The sequence below is a fragment of the Vipera ursinii genome (assembly GCF_947247035.1).
Source record: "Vipera ursinii genome assembly, chromosome: 1".
Lineage (NCBI taxonomy): Eukaryota > Metazoa > Chordata > Lepidosauria > Squamata > Viperidae > Vipera > Vipera ursinii.
This window is the reverse complement of record NC_139512.1, coordinates 56,630,794-56,650,093: the sequence shown is the minus strand read 5'-3', so window position 1 is coordinate 56,650,093 and position 19,300 is coordinate 56,630,794. Positions and strand designations below refer to the sequence as shown.

Sequence of the window (19,300 nt, the reverse complement as noted above, 5' to 3'; positions counted from 1 at the left end):
CTACCAATCTCCCCGGGGACTCCTTGCCTGCACCCACTGACTCTGAAGTTTAGCCATGCAAGCCTAAGCAGAAGCATGTGATAAGGATCCAATAGCAGAGAGCTGAGCTTCAGGTGGGAGTGGTTTGATAAAAAACAGACCAGTAGATGAGCAGACTCTAATGAGGGATGTGTATGTACATTTGAATGGAGGCTCCATATTGCTGATTAATTGGCCTTGTTCCCTGGGAGAATGCTAAGAACAACTTCTATGAAAACATATTTTTCTTGTATATTTTATTTAAGGCAGCTGCTAACTGGTCCAAAACACAGCAATGTAAGCAGTAACAAGGACTTCTTGTTATGCCCATCTGTCATCACTGCTATGCAAGCTACCAATTTAGCTTCCAGGTACAATTGAAAGCGCTGGTCCTCATATATCAAGCCCTTCAATGAGGCTGATCCTTTGCATGACTGCCTATCTCCAATAATTTCCACATTCTTCGTTCATTCAGGTAGAGTGAGTGTACTCCAGGTCCCCTCAATTAAATATCATTTTGTGGGATGGAAGTAGCACCTCTTCTCTTCCATGCCCCCTGCCCTCTGGAACATCTCCCAAATCGTACATGTAGCACCAGAAGAGACAAGGAAAGAAGACCTTTTCCAACCTCTTGCAGGAAGGAAGGAGGAGAATCAGGACTTGCAGGCAAGGGTAAACCTGAAGGAACAGGTATCATGAGAATGAATGAGTAACTAAAAGAGACTAGTAGCCAATGTATGAACAGTATTTAGGGATAGAATGGCTTGTCTTGTCAGAAGAAAAAGGCTTTGAATAGGGTCTGTCCTACAGGGGGGAAAAACCAAAAATATCAGAATTAGATAAAATATTAAACTAATTTCATTTTTTGTTTATTAATGGTACTCACAATATTATTTTCTTATGAGAAAGACTCATGAATTTTCATTTTATATTATGAATTAATGCCTACACCTTAATAAATATGTTTGCATTCAAAGGATTAGGTGTGCAACACTGCATTTATGATTATCTATCCATGAAGTTACAATTTATTCCTTATGACTTAATTTTTCAATACATACAAAGAAACTAAATGACTTTATATTCATATTTTGTAGCATACTAGGATGTCCATGTTGCAGTTATTTTAACAACAGAGGAAGTTGACCTGTATGAAATCAGAATACCAATCTGTCCTGCTCAGTATTGTCTACATCAAAGGTAGTATTCCATACATTGCTGAACTCTGCTCCATGTAGTGGGTTCTGAGACTTGTAATCTAGAAAGACATGCATTTTGCATTCCTATTTATACTAATTGGCAATGGATCATCAGGATTTCAAACAGGAGCTTTTTCCTGTCCTCCTGGAGATATTAGCACAAAGATAGGAAAACTTTGGAGACTGGGTGTGACATATTACATTTTTTCAGGGAGTCACCGTAGGCATGGTAATAATGTATAATATATGTCAAATGTGTGGGCTGGGAAGGAATCTGGGAGGGGGATTTGGCTTAATAAAGAACCCTGGAATACAGGTGCCGTTTTTCACATGGTCTATGCAAAAAGACAAAGATTAAAAATAATGATTAATTTTGAAGATACTATTATTAGGTACAATGTAATTCCTTGACCCATGGACTTGGTCATAGACTATGTTTCCTTGATTACAGGTTTTTGGATTGGTTTCCCAAGAACTGATAGAAGTATGATGAGGAGAATTTTGCATACTTAATAAATAGACATTAAATTAAATATTTTGCGGTGTATAATAAAGTATCAGATGACACCGCATATTGAGTACAGGAACATTTCAAATTTTATGCTATTGTGGCTCCATAAAATTATAAAAAAAAACTTAGTCCCACGTCCCCAATAAATAAAAGTAACGGTTTCATTGAATTTAAGGAATAATAAATTCAAGAAATAAATATGCCACTTGTTTTAAATATTTACATTTAATCTACATATCAAATAAAATAATAATAATACTTTACAGCTTTATAAAATAGAACATTACCCTGAGAATCATCACCCACCCAATAACATTTAAAGCCATATTGAAGTTACATTGTGGCAATGTTTTGCAGAAATCTTGTGTATTACTTTCTAATATCACATTATTAAGTTTTCAGAGCTGGCTTACGTAATAGCAATGGGAAAAATTCAAGAACTGTGATATCAGATTTTGCTTGATTTATTTTTCAATAATTTCATCAACCCAAAAATGGAATGGGTAATTATCCTAGATCTAATTCTCACCAAGAGCTGATGTTTGTGATAAAATGCACACAATATCTTCTTTGAATTCGTGATATTGGTGGAACAAAAACTCAGCATGTCACATATTTGTCATGAGCCAAAGTTAATTTCAACAAATATAAAGAGATGAGGGGCACTTTCTCACAACACTGTAATCACATAAAAGTTTGAGATATGAAGGCCAAATCAGTTTATATTCAGCCTGTATCAGTTTCACATATATACAACCCTCTCTATAACTACATAAACCTGTTGATATTTTAATGCATAATATTTGCATTTAATGACTCTTTTTCTGTGTAGGCATTTTGTACATTTTATCCCTAATAAGTACATTTTTATGTGCAACATTCTCTAAGGCACAGATATTAATATGTCATTTCTGCATTAAGAATTGTGGTACAATAATCACAGATATGTCCAGTGGTATTCAGTATCTGAAAAATAAATAGCCAGTTTTTGTGACAGTAACTTGAAAAGGATGGAGATATTCTAGAATTTAAATAGGCTTGAGCATAGAACTGTTGAATGTGGGAGTGTGTTACATTTAGGGTGCTGCGTATTTTTGTTTTGGTTTATGAGCAACCCTGGTCATGGTACATAAGATGTACATACAAGTCTTTAAACAAACAAACAAACAAACTCTAGGTGCTATGTATCTGTATTTGCATCTATCTTGATTTCTGTGTTCTTCAGTTTGCAAATTGTGTTTGTGTGTCTGTGTATTTGTGCTGTATCAGATTTCACACCTGCCATGGCAATAAATCTTATCTGTTCAGACACTTTTACTCCATACTCAGGAGCAGAATATATGCATGAGATATTTTGTTTACAACAAAAACTACCCATATTGTATATATGAGATTTCTTGTTTACAACGAAATAATTAATCTACTCGTGCTGTTTCTGTAAGCTTCTGCTGTTGAGTATGGGGTAAAAGTGTCTGGACAGTCAAGATGTATTGCCATGGCAGGTGTGAAGCACTGACAGTGTCCGGGACTGTGGATTGAAAGGAGTTTTGCTGTCATACCCTGCATGTGAAAGTTTGTCGCACCATGATGGGAGTAGAGAGAAATAGTCTGATGCAGCGAGGTTTTTCGTACAATTAAGAGGAATACACTGATAGGGTTGCCTTTGTATTATCTGCCGAGGCCCTAGTCGAAGCCTGGGAGAGGGCGGCTGCTGGGGCCTTGGATCGAGTTGTGCCTTTGCGGCCTCTGACCCGGCGCAGACCCTGGGTGGCCCCCTGGTTTACCGAGGAACTCCGGGAGATGAAGTGCCGGAAAAGATGCCTAGAGAGCTGTTGGAGGTCCAGAGGATCTGAATCTGATTGAACACAGCTAAGAACTTATCTTAAGTCTTACCTAGTGGCGATGGAAGCAGCAAAGCATGTTTACTTTTCTGCTCTCATTGCATTCACAGATAACCACCCAGCTGCCCTGTTTAGAGTGACCCGCTCCCTGTTTAATCAGGGACCGAGGGATGACCCCTTGCAGGCTAGGGCTGAGGAATTTGTACAGTATCTGCAGGACAAAATCGCTCAGATCCGGATTGGCTTGGACTCCGACTGGGTGGAATCCGGTGGAGTGGAGAGGGCAGGTCTTGGTCATACCATTTGGGGTGAGTTTGACCCTGTGACTCTGGATGATGTGGACAGGATCATGCGTAGACTGAGCACTACGACTTTTTACTGGATCCATGTCCCTCCTGGTTGGTTTTGGCCGCCTGGGAGGTGACAGGGGGCTGGCTCCAGGCAGTTGTTAATGCTTCTTTGATGGAGGGTGTCTTCCCCTCTGCCTTAAAAGAAGCCTGCTCTGGACCCGGCCTCTTTGAATAACTACCGTCCTGTCTCCAACCTTCGCTTTGTAGCGAAGGTTGTTGAGAGTGTTGTGGTGCGTCAGCTCCCACAATTCCTGGATGAAGCAGACTATCTGGACCTGTACCAGTCTGGTTTCAGACCCGGCTACAGCATGGAAATGGCATTGGTCGCACTGGTGGATGATCTCTGGCGGGCCCGGGACGGGGCTGTTCCTCTGTCCTGGTCCTACTTGACCTCTCAGCAGCTTTTGATACCATCGACCACGGTATCCTGCTGCGACGGCTCGAGGGGTTGGGAGTGGGAGGCACTGTTTTACAGTGGTTCTCCTCCTACCTCTCAGGCCGTTCGCAGTTTGTATTGGCAGGGGGACAGAGATCTACCCCGAGGCCCCTCACTTGTGGGGTGCCTCAGGGGTCAGTTCTCTCCCCCCTCCTGTTTAACATCTATATGAAGCCACTGGGTGAGATCATCCGTGGCTTTGGGGTGAGGTATCACCAATATGCAGGTGATACCCAGTTGTTCATCTCCACCCCAAGCCAACCCAGTGATGTCCTTGACGTGATGTCCCAGTGCCTGGAGGCGGTGTGGGTCTGGATGGGAAGGAACAGGCTCAGGCTTAACCCCTCCAGGACCGAGTGGCTGTGGATACCGGCATCTCGTATTGTCCAACAAGTTCCTTCTCTTTCGATGGGGGAGAGGTATTGCCCCCCCCTCAGAAAGGGCTCGCAACTTGGGTGTCCTCCTGGATTCACAGCTTAATTTGGAAGATCATCTAACGGCCGTGACCAGGGGGGCCTTCGCACAGGTTTGCCTAGTGAGCCACTTGTGCCCCTTTTTGGACCGAGATGCCCTATGCACGGTTACCCATGCCCTCGTCACTTCTCGCCTGGATTACTGCAATGCTCTACATGGGGCTGCCCTTAAAGAGCATCCGGAGGCTTCAACTGGTGCAAAATGCAGCCGCACGGGTGCTTATGGGAGTATCTCAGTACTCCCATGCTACACCACTCCTGCACGAGCTGCATTGGCTTCCGGTTACCCTCCGACTGCGATTTAAGGCGCTGGTAATAACCTTTAAATCCCTGCATGGCTTAGGCCCGGGATACTTGCGAGACCACCTGCTGCCATTGTCAACCTCCCAGCACCCGGTTCGCTCCCACAGAGTCGGCCTCCTCAGGGTTCCATTGGCCAGGCAATGCCGGCTGGCGACCCCCATGGGGAGAGCCTTCTCTGTGGGCACGCCGACCCTCTGGAATGAGTTGCCTCCAGAGCTGCGGACGGCCCCTGACCTTCGGTCCTTCCGCCGTGACCTGAAGACCTGGTTGTTCGAACAAGTGGGCCTGGACTGACTACGATTTTTAATTAGGCTTTTACTGGGTTAAATTGTTTTGTAATTTCATATTTATTGTTTAATTCTCTTTTAAATTTTTTACTCTATGTTTTTTAATTTTTATTGCTGTGAGCCGCCCTGAGTCCTCAGGGAGAAGGGCGGCATATAAATTTAATAAAATGAATGAAAATGAATGAATGAAAGTTCTAATATAAAGTTTAGCAAGTATGTATCTGAATTACCAGCCTAAATGTTGGAGGTGTGGTGGTGAAGACGTAACGTATTTTCATATATGGTGGACCTGTAAAAAGGTTTAAAGCATCTTGGATTAAAATTTGGTGGAATATGCAGAAGATATTTAAGAAAAGGATAAAGTTTTGTCCGCAATTGTTTTTACTGGGCATTATTACTGACACTACTGTTGTGGACATTAAGTTGATGTTGAACTTAATTACAGCAGCAAGACTTTTAGTAGGGCAATACTGGAAGAAGGAAGAACTGCCGACTATAGAAGAATGGACTCTAAAGGTTTCTGACCTGGCGGAAATGGCAAAGATCTCGGCGTATTTGAAAGACCATTCGCAACAACGATATATTGTGGAGTGGAAAAAATGGATTGATTACATCCAGAATAAATATGGGACTAAAAAGTTTCATTTAGCATTTGAATAAGTATTGATGTGATATTTATATTGCTTGTAGTCATTTTATAAGAGCTAAAGCGCGTTAGACCTAATAGTTTATTGTTGTTAGCATATGGTAGTTTATGATTGTTTTTACTTTTATACCTTGTATTTAGCTCTGGGAAGTCAGGGAGGGGGGGAAGGGGAGGGGGGGAGGGTTGGGTTGGGTTGGGAAGGGGGTGGGTGGGTGGGGAGGGGTTGTTTTGTTAAAGATAAAATGTATTGAAAAACTTTTCAATAAAAAAAGAAGAAAGTTCTAATATAAAGTTTCATGTTTAGGTATCCATGTAGGGACATAATTATGCTGTTATTAAAAATGTAATCTTAAAATGTAATCAAAGTGTAGTATTATGTGGCTGCTGATTTTGGTTTTTGCTTACCGTAATCTAATTCAAGTCTATCGATGCCAAATATTTATGTTCAGGATCTTCTTGCTGCACCATTGGATTGGTTTTCTTCAGGCCTACAAAGAGTATAACAGACATTGCACATGAAATTCAAATATACCAAGTGTATGAGTTTTGATAAAGTATACCACACAGTGTTTACAGTAGAATTGTACAGTACTTTGGATTTGTTTCCCTAAGATGCTTTAATGTATGTTGGAGCATGAATATACCACTTGCCCAAAACTTTTAAAAGCAGGTTTATCTTTTCTCAGGATCCTTCAGCTGGCCTTTATAAATTCACATATTCTATATACTGATCCCCTTTTCTTTTCTTTTCCTTTCCCTTCCTTCCTTCTCCTTTTCTTTCTCCTTCTCCTTTTCCTCCTCCTCCTCTTCTTTCTCCTCCTCCTCCTTCCCCTTCTTCCTTTCCTTTCCTTTCCTTTCCTTTCCTTTCCTTTCCTTTCCTTTCCTTTCCTTTCCTTTCCTTTCCTTTCCTTTCCTTTCTCCTCCCCTTTTTTGTATTGTGATGTTTTACTTATTCACTAGGCTTTCAATAGAGAATAATGTTAATCCTTTTAAGCTCCTTATTCTAATGATTTATTTTGTTGGAATCCGTTGTGATCCTTCTTTGAATTTTAATGATTGCTGGCTATTCAAGGATTCATTGTTTTGACTTCCTGTCCTTACCTTTGTTTCTAACATGTCTGTAGGGAACACCTGTCTAATACTGTATCTGGCCTTGGTTCTCACTGGCTTACCATCTTCACTCAAGCCTATCTTAAAGTGTTGTGTTGAAATGCTAGCTATTCATGCATGAAAATATACTTGCAGAGATAGGCAGATGGACAGCAAAAGGATGGCTAAATGGATTGAGTCATTTTTCTCTGAAAATAGTTCTGGTGCAAATAAATGCTCATCATGATTATCACACAGAGAAGTTTGCTGAATACGTCGGCACTTTAAAAACTGTGAAGACACTGTATTTATTTCTTACATTTTTTGAAGCGAATGAAATATGTCTGCTTTTGTTGACAGAACCTGGAATAATTGCTGAGATGTGGGTCACGGCTTATATTTGTGTTGCACCCCTCCTGTTTAAAGTAAAGAATCTTTCTGCAAAAAAGAACATGCATTTTCCAGAAAGCCTTATTCTAATATATAGATTTGAACAGTTCTAATCTATTATGCATAATGCCTTTTTCTTTATCTGCAGCCTTTTGGACTTTGATTCAGAATACCAGGAGCTTTGGGATTGGCTGATTGACATGGAATCCATAGTGATCGACAGCCATGACCTGATGATGTCAGAGGAGCAGCAGCTGCATCTTTACAAGGTTAGAGCTTTTGTGCCTGCCTTTACCTAGCTATAGGAGATCGGATGAGTTTGACATGTCTTTCTCTCACAGGATAGTTCTGTGTTCATTGTATACATCATGGTGTCTATTAGAATTCCCTTCCCTGACCCCAACCTCATTTCCATCCCCTCTGTGCTGAAAAGCCTGAGCCGACATCATAATTGTAAGAAAGTTCCCTTCATCACATGCCATTTGGTACAATCCTATAGGAGGACAAAGATTTGTCATTGGATGAATTGGAATGGATGAAACTGCATCCTTAAACAGACTGAAACGATACGAAGAAAAATAAAATGATTGTAGCATTTAGAAAACGTGCTTTCATAGGAACTATGTTCAGAATTTCTATCACTTTTCATTCTTTATAGTGAACCTATTGTTTCAGGATATAGCATTCTTCCAATAGAATTTATGTTAGTTACTTCTTTGAAAGCAGATACTTTCCTTTTAAGAATGCACGATTGTTATGAATAAAGAACATGAACTATAAATGTGTGCATTGATTATGAATCTTATTATTTAATGCAGAGATAAAAAGACAGGGGAAATGATCCTTTTCTCATTATTGCTACTATACAGGAAGTCCAATTATCCATCCATTTTACTTTTACTTTTCTTTTTATATTGTTCAATGTGAAGTGGAAGCAGAAGGTCAGGAATGTAGATTTTGTTAGGGCTTTGTATCAAATGATCAAGATGTAGTAAATCTTTCTCATTTAGGCAATTTTTATTGGACTAATTGTGACATTTGTCCTCCTTGAGTTTCATTAAGCATATGGCATATCTCAAAGAGCAGACTGTAAATCATGAAAAATGGAACAAAATTAATAACTAGCCACAGAATCCACAACAATATAGTTTAGCAACCACCCTTTAGCTTTTAAAAATTTCTTCCAGAAGAAATTATAGATTTAAGTTCAAAACAAGTTATTTCTTTTTTATTTATCAATTATGCTTTAAACTATTTTGCTGTTTTCTATGGAATTTGTATAGAAACATTTTGCACAAAATGTTTGAATGGAAGAAAATTAGTTACATTTAAATAAATTGGTAAACTACTATGCCAGCTGCTTATTAGTGTATAAACAAACACTGAGTATTAAATACATTTTTAAGTGTTTTGCTTTTTTTAAAAAAGTGCTTAGTAACTTAACCAGTTTGTACACCAGATGCTGCCAGTTTGGTGCACTGGTTAAGGGATCAGGCAACAAATGGAGAAACTGTGAGTTCTAGTCCTACCTTAGACACAAAGCAAGCTGAGTGAATGAGGCCAGTTGTTTTATTTCACCCTTAGGAAGGAGGCAATGGCAAATCACCTCTGAAAAACCTTGCCAAGAAAGTTGCAGGAAGTTGTCCAGGCAGTTACTGAATAGTGGACAAAATTGGATGGAAGAAAACATTTTTTTCCAATTCTATTTCTAGTTATGTTTAAAGGTTTATTCAAGCTTTTTTGAGTTAATGGTCTTAACTTTCTTAGATTTTCTGAGATATGATATTACAATAGTACATTACATTAATGACCAGCACTATCTATAACTGTTTGATATGTGAGTGAATGATGTTGTACAAAGCCTCTATGGGCAAAGGCATGGTAGAAGCTGCTTTGATGTCAAAATGACATTGTGTACATCATGATGTCATTGGGCAAATGACACAGTGCCCCTCTTGCTCAGGAACATAATTGGTTGAGAAAGAAAGCAGTATGAACCAGTACCAATATGCCACAACCCAAAGAGTTTCAGCCATCTTAGTTCAGTTGCTCAGTTGAATGTATACCTAAAAGAAGACATTAAGAATATAAACTATATAAAAATTTCTACAGACACTATTATATGCAGTTATATGCACAGTAGACTTATATTTTGTACTTTTTTATACTATTGATTGTACTTCTCAAGTTTCATATATTAAGAAAATATTCTAAGAATCAAGATGAAACAGAATAAAAATGGTGTAGCATACTCACCTACCATAAACATTGGGAGCCTTATTTACAACTCCCAGGATGAAGTTTAGCCCCATGCATGGTTTCTAAATTTGTTCAAAAGCTAATTATGCATACTATCACTTGTAATGGAGAGTACATTTGGTGTAATGGTGAAGGAGGGAAACCAGGAGTGTAGTATTGTCTTAGGGATAAAGCGAGCTGGGTGACCTTGGGCCAGTCACTCGCTCAGCCCTAGGAAGAAGCCAGTGCCAAACTACTTCTGAAAATCTTGCCAAGATAACCACAGGGACTAATCCAGGCAATTACAAGTCAACACTGGCTTCAAAGAGCCAAAAGGAAGTGTGTGTGGGGGGGAATACCAACTGGAATCTTCTTTTCATAGGCCATCATGGAACTACCCTGACAATTCTGACTTAAATGCACACATACATTACTTGTATTAGAATAAGCCAGGTTCCTATTCAGTCCCTTTTGATCCACAAATTCCTTTGGGATAGTTATTTAATGTTCTTGACATTTAGTTACTTTGAGTGTGTATGTGATAAATGATAAAAATAAATTGCTCCAATATAATAAAGCTAAAATATCTGGGGGGCGGGTTTAAAAAAAATTATACTAGGTCTGTAAAATAACACTAGAAATTTTTAAAAGGGTATTCTTTGACTATAAAAATGGAGATGTCAGATGTACATGAAATGAAAACCATCTCAGATTCATAGAAAATATGCCACAGATACTTAAAGAATATTCAAATACCAGCAAACACTTAAAATAATCAGATATTGAGTGATTAGTATTTTCGGTTAAAAATAGCAGTGTAAGATTTGATTTGGGAATATGATGCTACATCTGGAAGAAGACTGATATGAATATTCAGTGATAGCAAAAAAAAAAAGGCTGCATGCAGTTTTAGTCATAACAGCCTTTAGTTCAGGAATAAGTTTAAATTGCACTGCAAAATACTATAAACAGTAGGACTACACTACAATCATGATTAGAAGACAAAAAGGTAATTTGGAGCATGCAGGGTACTCATATAGCACCTGTTAGCAACTCTTAAACAAGATGTACAGTTGCAAGAAAAAGTATGTGAACCCTTTGGGATTATGTGGTTTTTTGCATGAATTGGCCATAAAATGCGCTCTAAACGTCATGTAAGTCACAACAATAGAAAAACACAGTCTCCTTAAAATAATAGTACACAAACATTAGCTGTTGTCATGTTTTAATTGAAGATAAGATGGAAACATTCACAGTGCAGGATGGAAAAAGTATGTGAACCTTTGGACTTAATAACTGGTTGATTCTCCTTTGGCAGCAATAACCTCAAGCAAACGTTTCCTGTAGTTGCAGATCAGACCTGCACAACGATCTGGAGTAATTTTGGACCACTCCTCTGCACAAAACTGTTTCAGTGTAGCAATATTCTTGGGATGTCTGGTGTGAATCGCTCTCTTAAGGTCATGCCACAGCATTTCAATCGGGTTGAGGTCGGGGACTCTGACTGGGCCACTCCAGAACGTGTATTCTGTTCTGTTGAAGCCATTGTTTTGTTGAATTACTTGTATGCTTTGGGTCATTGTCCTGTTGCATCACCCATCCTCTGCGGAGCTCCAGTGGCGGACAGATGGTCGTACGTTTTCCTGCAAAATGTCCTGATAAACTCTGGAATACATTTTCCCATCAATGACAACAATCCGTCCAGGCCCTGAGGCAGCAAAGCAGCCCCAAACCATGATGCTCCCTCCGCCATGTTTTACTTTGGGGATGAGGTTTTGATGTTGCTGTGCTGTGCCATTTTTTCTCCACACATAGTGTTGTGTGTTTTTCCCAGACAACTCAATTTTGGTTTCATCTGTCCACAGTATATTTTGCCAGTAATGCTGTGGAACATCCAGGTGCTCTTTTGCAAACTTCAAACATGGACAGATGAAACCAAAATTGAGTTGTCTGGGAAAAACCCACAACACTATGTGTGGAGAAAAAATGGCACAGCACAGCAACATCAAAACCTCATCCCCAAAGTAAAACATGGTGGAGGGAGCATCATGGTTTGGGGCTGCTTTGCTGCCTCAGGGCCTGGACGGATTGTTGTCATTGATGGGAAAATATATTCCAGAGTTTATCAGGACATTTTGCAGGAAAACATACGACCATCTGTCTGCCACTGGAGCTCCGCAGAGGATGGGTGATGCAACAGGACAATGACCCAAAGCATACAAGTAATTCAACAAAACAATGGCTTCAACAGAACAGAATACACGTTCTGGAGTGGCCCAGTCAGAGTCCTGACCTCAACCCGATTGAAATGCTGTGGCATGACCTTAAGAGAGCGATTCACACCAGACATCCCAAGAATATTGCTACACTGAAACAGTTTTGTGCAGAGGAGTGGTCCAAAATTACTCCAGATCGTTGTGCAGGTCTGATCTGCAACTACAGGAAACGTTTGCTTGAGGTTATTGCTGCCAAAGGAGGGTCAACCAGTTATTAAGTCCAAAGGTTCACATACTTTTTCCATCCTGCACTGTGAATGTTTCCATCTTATCTTCAATTAAAACATGACAACAGCTAATGTTTGTGTAGTATTATTTTAAGGAGACTGTGTTTTTCTATTGTTGTGACTTACATGACGTTTAGAGCGCATTTTATGGCCAATTCATGCAAAAAACCACATAATCCCAAAGGGTTCACATACTTTTTCTTGCAACTGTATTTGCTTTAAAGAAGGGCCAGCAGGGGCTGTTTGTGCACTCCAAATGCTCTAAATCACGGCTGTCAAACTCGATCACGTCACATGACGTATCATGACGTATCATGATGATTTTGCCTTTGCAGAGCCGAGGTGAGTGTGGCCTGCACATGACGCATCAGGCCCATGGGCCGTTAGTTTGACATCCCTGCTCTAAATCATTATTTTTCCTTTAGAAGTTGGATTGTTGCGTGGTCCTAATAGGGAACTTGGACATTTTTCTTTCAAAAAGTATTAAATCTTGATTTGTTGATTTGGTTCCCGTCTTAATATTAAAGACATAATAAAATCTAACATAAAGCATATAACTGAAGCCAAACCAAAATAAAATATAAAACAGAGACTATAGTGTTTGGCCATTTAATCATGCACTATTTGGATTATATATTCCTCATCTACATATAGGTTTAAGATGGTCTGGATTTTCATTTTCAGAAAACACATTCTCCAGACTGGCAACACCATCAAATGCTTTTCTATGATCAGTCAAGCACACATTGAATTTTGGAGGTTATTCTTTGGATTTCTCAATTATCCAGTTTACATTAAGTAATGATGTCTCTTATTCCTTTGCTTTTCTAATACCAGCCTGAACATGTGGTATCTTCCTTTCCCTCGTAGGAATCTATTATGACTTAGATTATTTTAAACATTAGATGGTAGCATGTGAAAATAAAATTATTTTTTTGTTCTGGCCTCATGTATGAGTTTTTGAAATATGGTTCTAAATTGGCCACACAAACATGAATGCATTCCTTGAACTAAAAAAAAGAGTACCTTAATATAAAACTAACTACAGTATAATATAAAGCAACATGTACTATAGAGAGAGAGAATATTTGATGCAAAAATATTGTATTGATCTTCTACATCTGGCATCTGAGAGGAAAGTTAGTTATATTGGCTAATCTTGTGCACATTTACCAGGCAGTAAATTGTATTACATTTGCCTGCAGAGATTAGGCTTCACTTGTGTTCAGTGCTAGCATCTAATGGCTCCATCAGCGTCCTGGCGGCGGCAGCAATGGCGGTGGCGTCTGCAGCAATACTCCGGTGGTGGCGGTCGCCCTGGTGGCTCAGCGGCGACGCTGTAATCAACTTATTGTTTCCTCTGCTTGCTTTGTTCTTTCTGGATGGCCTGGTACTCTTACTGCTGTTGGTGGCCTCGAGGGTTACTGGGCTAGCCGGTTAATGCCGGTGGATCCCAGTGGAGCCCAGTGGTCCCTTGAAAGATCTATGTTTCCTGTGACACCAGTTGTGACTCTGGTTGGTGCCATCGGATTTGTGGACCTAAAAGAATTAGATAACTTGGAAGACCCCAATGACTGCAGGATTGGCCATGATAAACTTTTTCGAAGGACAGAGCAGCGGAGGATTTGGCCACCTAGTAGTGCAGACTTTGAAGATGTATTATATTATCTTATCCCTGCCTTCGGACTGTTCTTTATTGCCATTCACATATCGGCCCCAAAGGATTCAGAGTTCCCTGGGTATTGGCCACAGTGAGAGGGTGGCCTGAACTTACATCTGCTGCCCCTAGAGGTGAGAGCTCTAGGGGTCATGCTGTACCCAGGATGGATGTTTCGGACTATTCCCCCCTGGTATAGGCTTTCCAACTGTCGTGAGAGGGCGGTGGTTGGCCTGTCTTGGGGTGACACCCAGCTGAGTGGCAGTGGCTGGGTGGAGGCTCGGGACATCTACTTGCTCTCTGTTTGGTCCCTCCTTAAATCAATTGATTATGGACTGCCTATATCTGGACTGCTTTATGCCTTGTTTGAGGTACTCCTCTACGGATTTGCTCGCCCTCAGGGGTGCTCCCCCCTCCTGGAGGCGGCCCGCCTTTCCAGCCGAGTATAATCTCGAGGAAGGTCCCATCTATTGGGATCCTGAGAGATGGCCGGGCACGGTTACGGACCTCCGACGTAGACCTAATAGGAGGTCTTTGATTTGTTTTCTGTCAAAATTTTTTTGGGGGTTAGGGAGGAGGGAGGGTTCTTTTCTTGGTTGTTTGGACGAGGGGGGCAGTCCATCTACCGATGTTCAGGCTAGTGCTGAGGCTGATCGCGATAGGGAGGAGCGGGGGTCGGCTGCTTCTGGGGCTCCAGGGCCAGTCGTGGGATTGCCTATTCCCACGACGACAGGGAATGGCAGCAGGTGTAGGAACAGAGGGCCGTATCGGTCTCAGGGAAGGCCTCTCTGCTGCTTACAAGCGGTGAGGCACTCCGACCCTCTGGTTCCGCCCCGAGGTCCCGGGAGTGAGGATGTGCAGCCTCCTGAGCTCCGGCTGGTGTATTTGAATGCCAGGTCGGTCGTTAATAAGGCTCCTCTCGTTCGAGATTTGGTCGAGGGTGAGCAGGCTGACCTGGCTTGCATCTCGGAGACCTGGTTGGGCCCAGAGGGCGGTGTTCCTCTGGTTGATCTTTGCCCACCAGGTTTCCGGGTGCTGCACCGGCCTCGGGCTCAGGGTAGGGGTGGGGGAGTGGCTGTTGTTGTGAGGGAGACCTTGTGTCCGCGGGAGGCCACCGTTCCCCAGACAGTCGGGTGTGAGTCTCTCTTTTTGAGATGCGGCCCTGGTGCGCAGTTGGGCTTGCTGCTGGTGTACCTTTCGCCTAGTCACGCAGCAGCAGCCCTGCCTGAGCTGCTTGATGTCCTCTCGGGGCTGGTGGTTGAGTTCCCGAAACTTATAGTTTTGGGGGACTTTAACCTACCATCGCTGGGAGGATCATCTGAGTTAGCTCGGGAGTTCATGGCCTCCATGACGGCCATGGACCTGACGCAAGTAATTACGGGACCGACTCATGAAGGAGGCCACACCCTTGACCTTGTTTTCTTGTCTGGACGGTGGTTAGATGATCTTGGTGGGGGCTCTCCAACTATTATGCCCCTGTCATGGACCGATCATCATCTCCTGCGGCTGGTCTTCCGTTTTGCCACCCCCCGCCGTGGGGGTTTGGAACCACTCAAATGGTACCGCCCCAGACGCTTAATGGATCCCCAAAGGTTCCAGGTGGCGCTGGGGTCCCCACCTGCCTCCCTCACTCACAGCTCGGCCGAGGCCCTAGTGGAGGCCTGGGAAAGGACGGCCACTGAGGCCCTTGACCGAGTTGTACCCTTGCGGCCCCTGACCCGGCGCAGATCCCGTCGGGCTCCATGGTTCTCTGCGGAGCTCCGGGAGATGAAGCGTCGGAGACGGGGCCTAGAGAGCGGTTGGAGGTCCAGCCGATCCGAACCCGACCGATTGCGACTAAGAGCCTATATTAGGTCTTATCTCGCTGCAATTAGGGAGGCGAGGTCTAACCACTTCGCCACCCTTATTGCGTCCGCAGATAATCGCCCGGCCGCCCTGTTTAGGGTGACTCGCTCCCTCCTAAATCAGGAGGTGAGGGAGGATCCCTTGCAGGGACGTGCCGAGGAGTTTAACCAACATCTGTCGGACAAAATCGCTCGGATTCGGACCGGTTTGGACTCTGACTGGGCAGAGTCTGACGATCAGGACACGGGTGGTCTTGTCGATATCATCTGGGAGGAGTTTGATTCTGTAACTCCGGAGGAAGTGGACAGGATCATGGGGAGGCTGAGCACCACCACATGTTTACTGGACCCGTGCCCTTCCTGGCTGGTTTATGCAGCCCGGGAGAGGACACGCAGCTGGTTCCAGGCAGTTATATCGGCCTCTTTGAGTGAGGGTATCTTCCCCGCCGTCTTGAAGGAGGCGGTGGTGAGGCCTCTCCTCAAGAAGCCTGCCCTGGACCCGGCTGTATTGAACAACTTTCGTCCTGTCTCCAACCTTCGCTTTCTTGCGAAGGTTGTTGAGAGTGTGGTGGCGCATCAGCTCCCTTTGGTCCTGGATGAAGCGGATTATCTAGACCCGTACCAATCGGGTTTCAGGCCCGGGTACAGCACGGAGACGGCATTGGTCGCGCTGGTGAATGATCTCTGGAGGGCTCGGGACAGGGGGCATTCCTCTGTCCTAGTCCTATTAGACCTCTCGGCGGCTTTCGATACCATCGACCATGGTATCTTGCTGCGGCGTCTCAGGGGATTGGGAGTGGGAGGCACAGTTTTACAGTGGTTCTCCTCCTATCTCTTGGGACGTTCGCAGTCGGTGTTGGCAGGGGGGCAGAGGTCGACCGCGAGGTCTCTCATTTGTGGAGTTCCTCAGGGGTCGGTCCTCTCGCCTCTCCTGTTCAACATCTACATGAAGCCGCTGGGTGAGATCATTCGTGGCTTTGGAGTTGGGTACCATCAGTACGCTGATGATACCCAACTTTTCTTTTCGACCCCAAACCACCCCAGTGATGCCCTCAACGTGATGTCCCGTTGCCTGGAGGCGGTTCGGGTCTGGATGGGGAGGAACAGACTCCAGCTCAACCGCGACAAGACTGAGTGGCTTTGCATACCTTCGTCCCGGGTTTATTCGGACATTCCACCTCTAGTTATGGGGGGTGAACTATTACCCCCCGTAGATAGGGCTCGCAACTTGGGGGTCCTCCTAGATTCACGGCTCACTTTGGAAGACCATATAGGAGCCGTGACTAGGGGGGCCTTCGCACAGGTTCGCCTGGTGCGTCAGTTGCGGCCCTATCTTAGCCGGGACGATTTATGCACGGTCACTCATGCGCTCGTGTCCTCTCGTCTGGACTACTGCAACGCTCTCTACATGGGGCTGCCCTTGAGGACTACTCGGAAGCTCCAACTGGTACAGAATGCAGCCGCGAGAGTGGTGTTGGGAGTCTCCCGATACTCCCACGTTACGCCTCTGCTCCGTGAGCTGCATTGGTTGCCAGTTGTCTTCCGGGTGAGATTCAAGGTACTGGTAACGGTATTTAAAGCACTCCATGGCATGGGGCCGGAGTACCTCAGGGAACATCTGCTGCCGGCATCAAGCTCCCTGCGCCCTGTGCGTTCCCACAGAGAGGGCCTCCTCAGGGTGCCACCGATCAGAGAATGTCGATTGGTGGCCCCCAGGGGGAGATCCTTCTCTGTGGGCGCTCCGGAGCTGTGGAATCAGCTACCGGTTGAGCTCCGGATGGCGCCCGATCTTCGCTCCTTTCGTCGCGATCTTAAGACATTTCTGTTTGTACAAGCCGGCCTAGCCTGAGGGGGAGTGTTGGGGTTATTTTATTTTTGTTTTTTGTTTTTTAACTTTTTTGGGGGTTTTTAGTGTTGTATTTATACTGTTTTAATTAGGGCAATTTGTTTAATCTTTTTTAATGTTTGTATTCACTATTTTATTCTGCCCTGTGAACCGCCCTGAGTCCTCAGGGAGAAGGGCGGTATATAAATGTTATTAAATTAAATTAAAATTAAATTAAATTCCTCAGTTGCCTGCGTGGAATCTTATAACAACCAGTGATTAACCAGATACCAAGTAATATGTGAGAATTTTCCAATGTAAGAACAATTCTGAAATTGATCAGATTTAGAAAGTAAATTTGGAGCCCATTGTCACTCTAGTTCACCCTTATGAATGAACAAAGGAGATGACTGTAATGTATAAACCAAACTAAGGTAGGTTGAAACTTGGCTCAGACTTCAGCATTGGCAACATCTAGCAACACTTTTAGCACTAATAATAAAATTCAAAATTTGTTATGAGTCACATTATAAAATATGAAAAATTTAAATTGTTTAGAAAAATCCATCAAGTTTGCGGAACTTGTGGTATGAGGATGACAAGAACTGCAGTCAATTTCAAATGATTAATGCCTCTTGTTAAAACATGCCCATGTATTGATAGCTGGCATTTATTACAACTGGAAGGTTATTCATTTCAACCCTTGCTGGAGAAGTGATTAATGCTATCTGTCACCACGTGAGGGCTCACTTGAGAACAGAAATTGAGCTTTGAAGTAGACAATGTGCATCTTTTTGGTACAAAATTTACATACTAATCCTCACACTTTTCAGTGGTCACTATGGACTGAATATTTGAGCTGTTTGACCTGGTCATCTTCTTACAGAACTATGCCATGAATATTTCTGTGGATAAGCCCTATCTGATGCACATTCATGATACTCTCCTACACCAACCAGTTCATTGTACTTCCTCTTTTCCTGTGATGAGTTTCTTAAATCCACAGAATTTTCCTTCCAGATATTGAATTGATAAGTAATTGCACCTCTGAGCCAGCTCAGCAAAGCATCTCTGCCAGGTTACATGCTGTGTTATCACTACTGCCAGCAGTAATCTTTGCCTCTATGGAGTCTATAAATGAGAAACATCTATAATAAAGCAAGTACATTGCAAGACAAGAGTATGCATTAAAAGTGTAATAACAATATAGAAATAGCCAAACTGAGTATGAAAAAATACTCTGTAAATTCACAGTTCAATATACGTTCACTGTGATGGTTTTTTTTTAGATCTCATACTGATTCATATCAATTTCTCTGCCCTATTGTTTTATGCTGATAGATGCAGACAGCATGTCTTTTTTTAAAAAAGGCATAGAACTCAGTCATGTTTTGTTGCCTCTTGGCTTAATCTTTAATTGTTTTCACATCCAAAGAATTCTCCTTCTGATGCCTCTGGAGGGCATTAGAATATAAAATTATTTAAACAAACAAGTCTGTAATTATTTTGAAACCTTCTTTCAGATGCCATTAGATTGTAGTCTGATGTAAAAATGATCCTCAACACATGGACAATACACAGTTGCCTTTCTTGTTATAATCTACTGGTTTCCAGCATACTAGAGAATTGAATGTTGAGAAGTAAACATTTGATATTTCCTGCTTATTAGGTTGCCTAGCCAATAATGTTT

At 42.6% G+C, this 19,300-nt stretch overlaps 1 protein-coding gene across 1 annotated transcript in view; it reads left to right on the top strand.

The window, feature by feature from the left end:
* Positions 1-19,300, top strand: part of AKAP6 (A-kinase anchoring protein 6) — a gene marked incomplete at its 5' end in the record, with an annotated part of 248,277 nt that overhangs the window by 137,849 nt on the left and 91,128 nt on the right. The window contains one exon of the mRNA XM_083352382.1: positions 7,692-7,812. Within this exon, the coding sequence (XP_083208508.1) occupies positions 7,692-7,812 (121 nt within the window). The remainder of the gene's footprint in view (positions 1-7,691; positions 7,813-19,300) is intronic.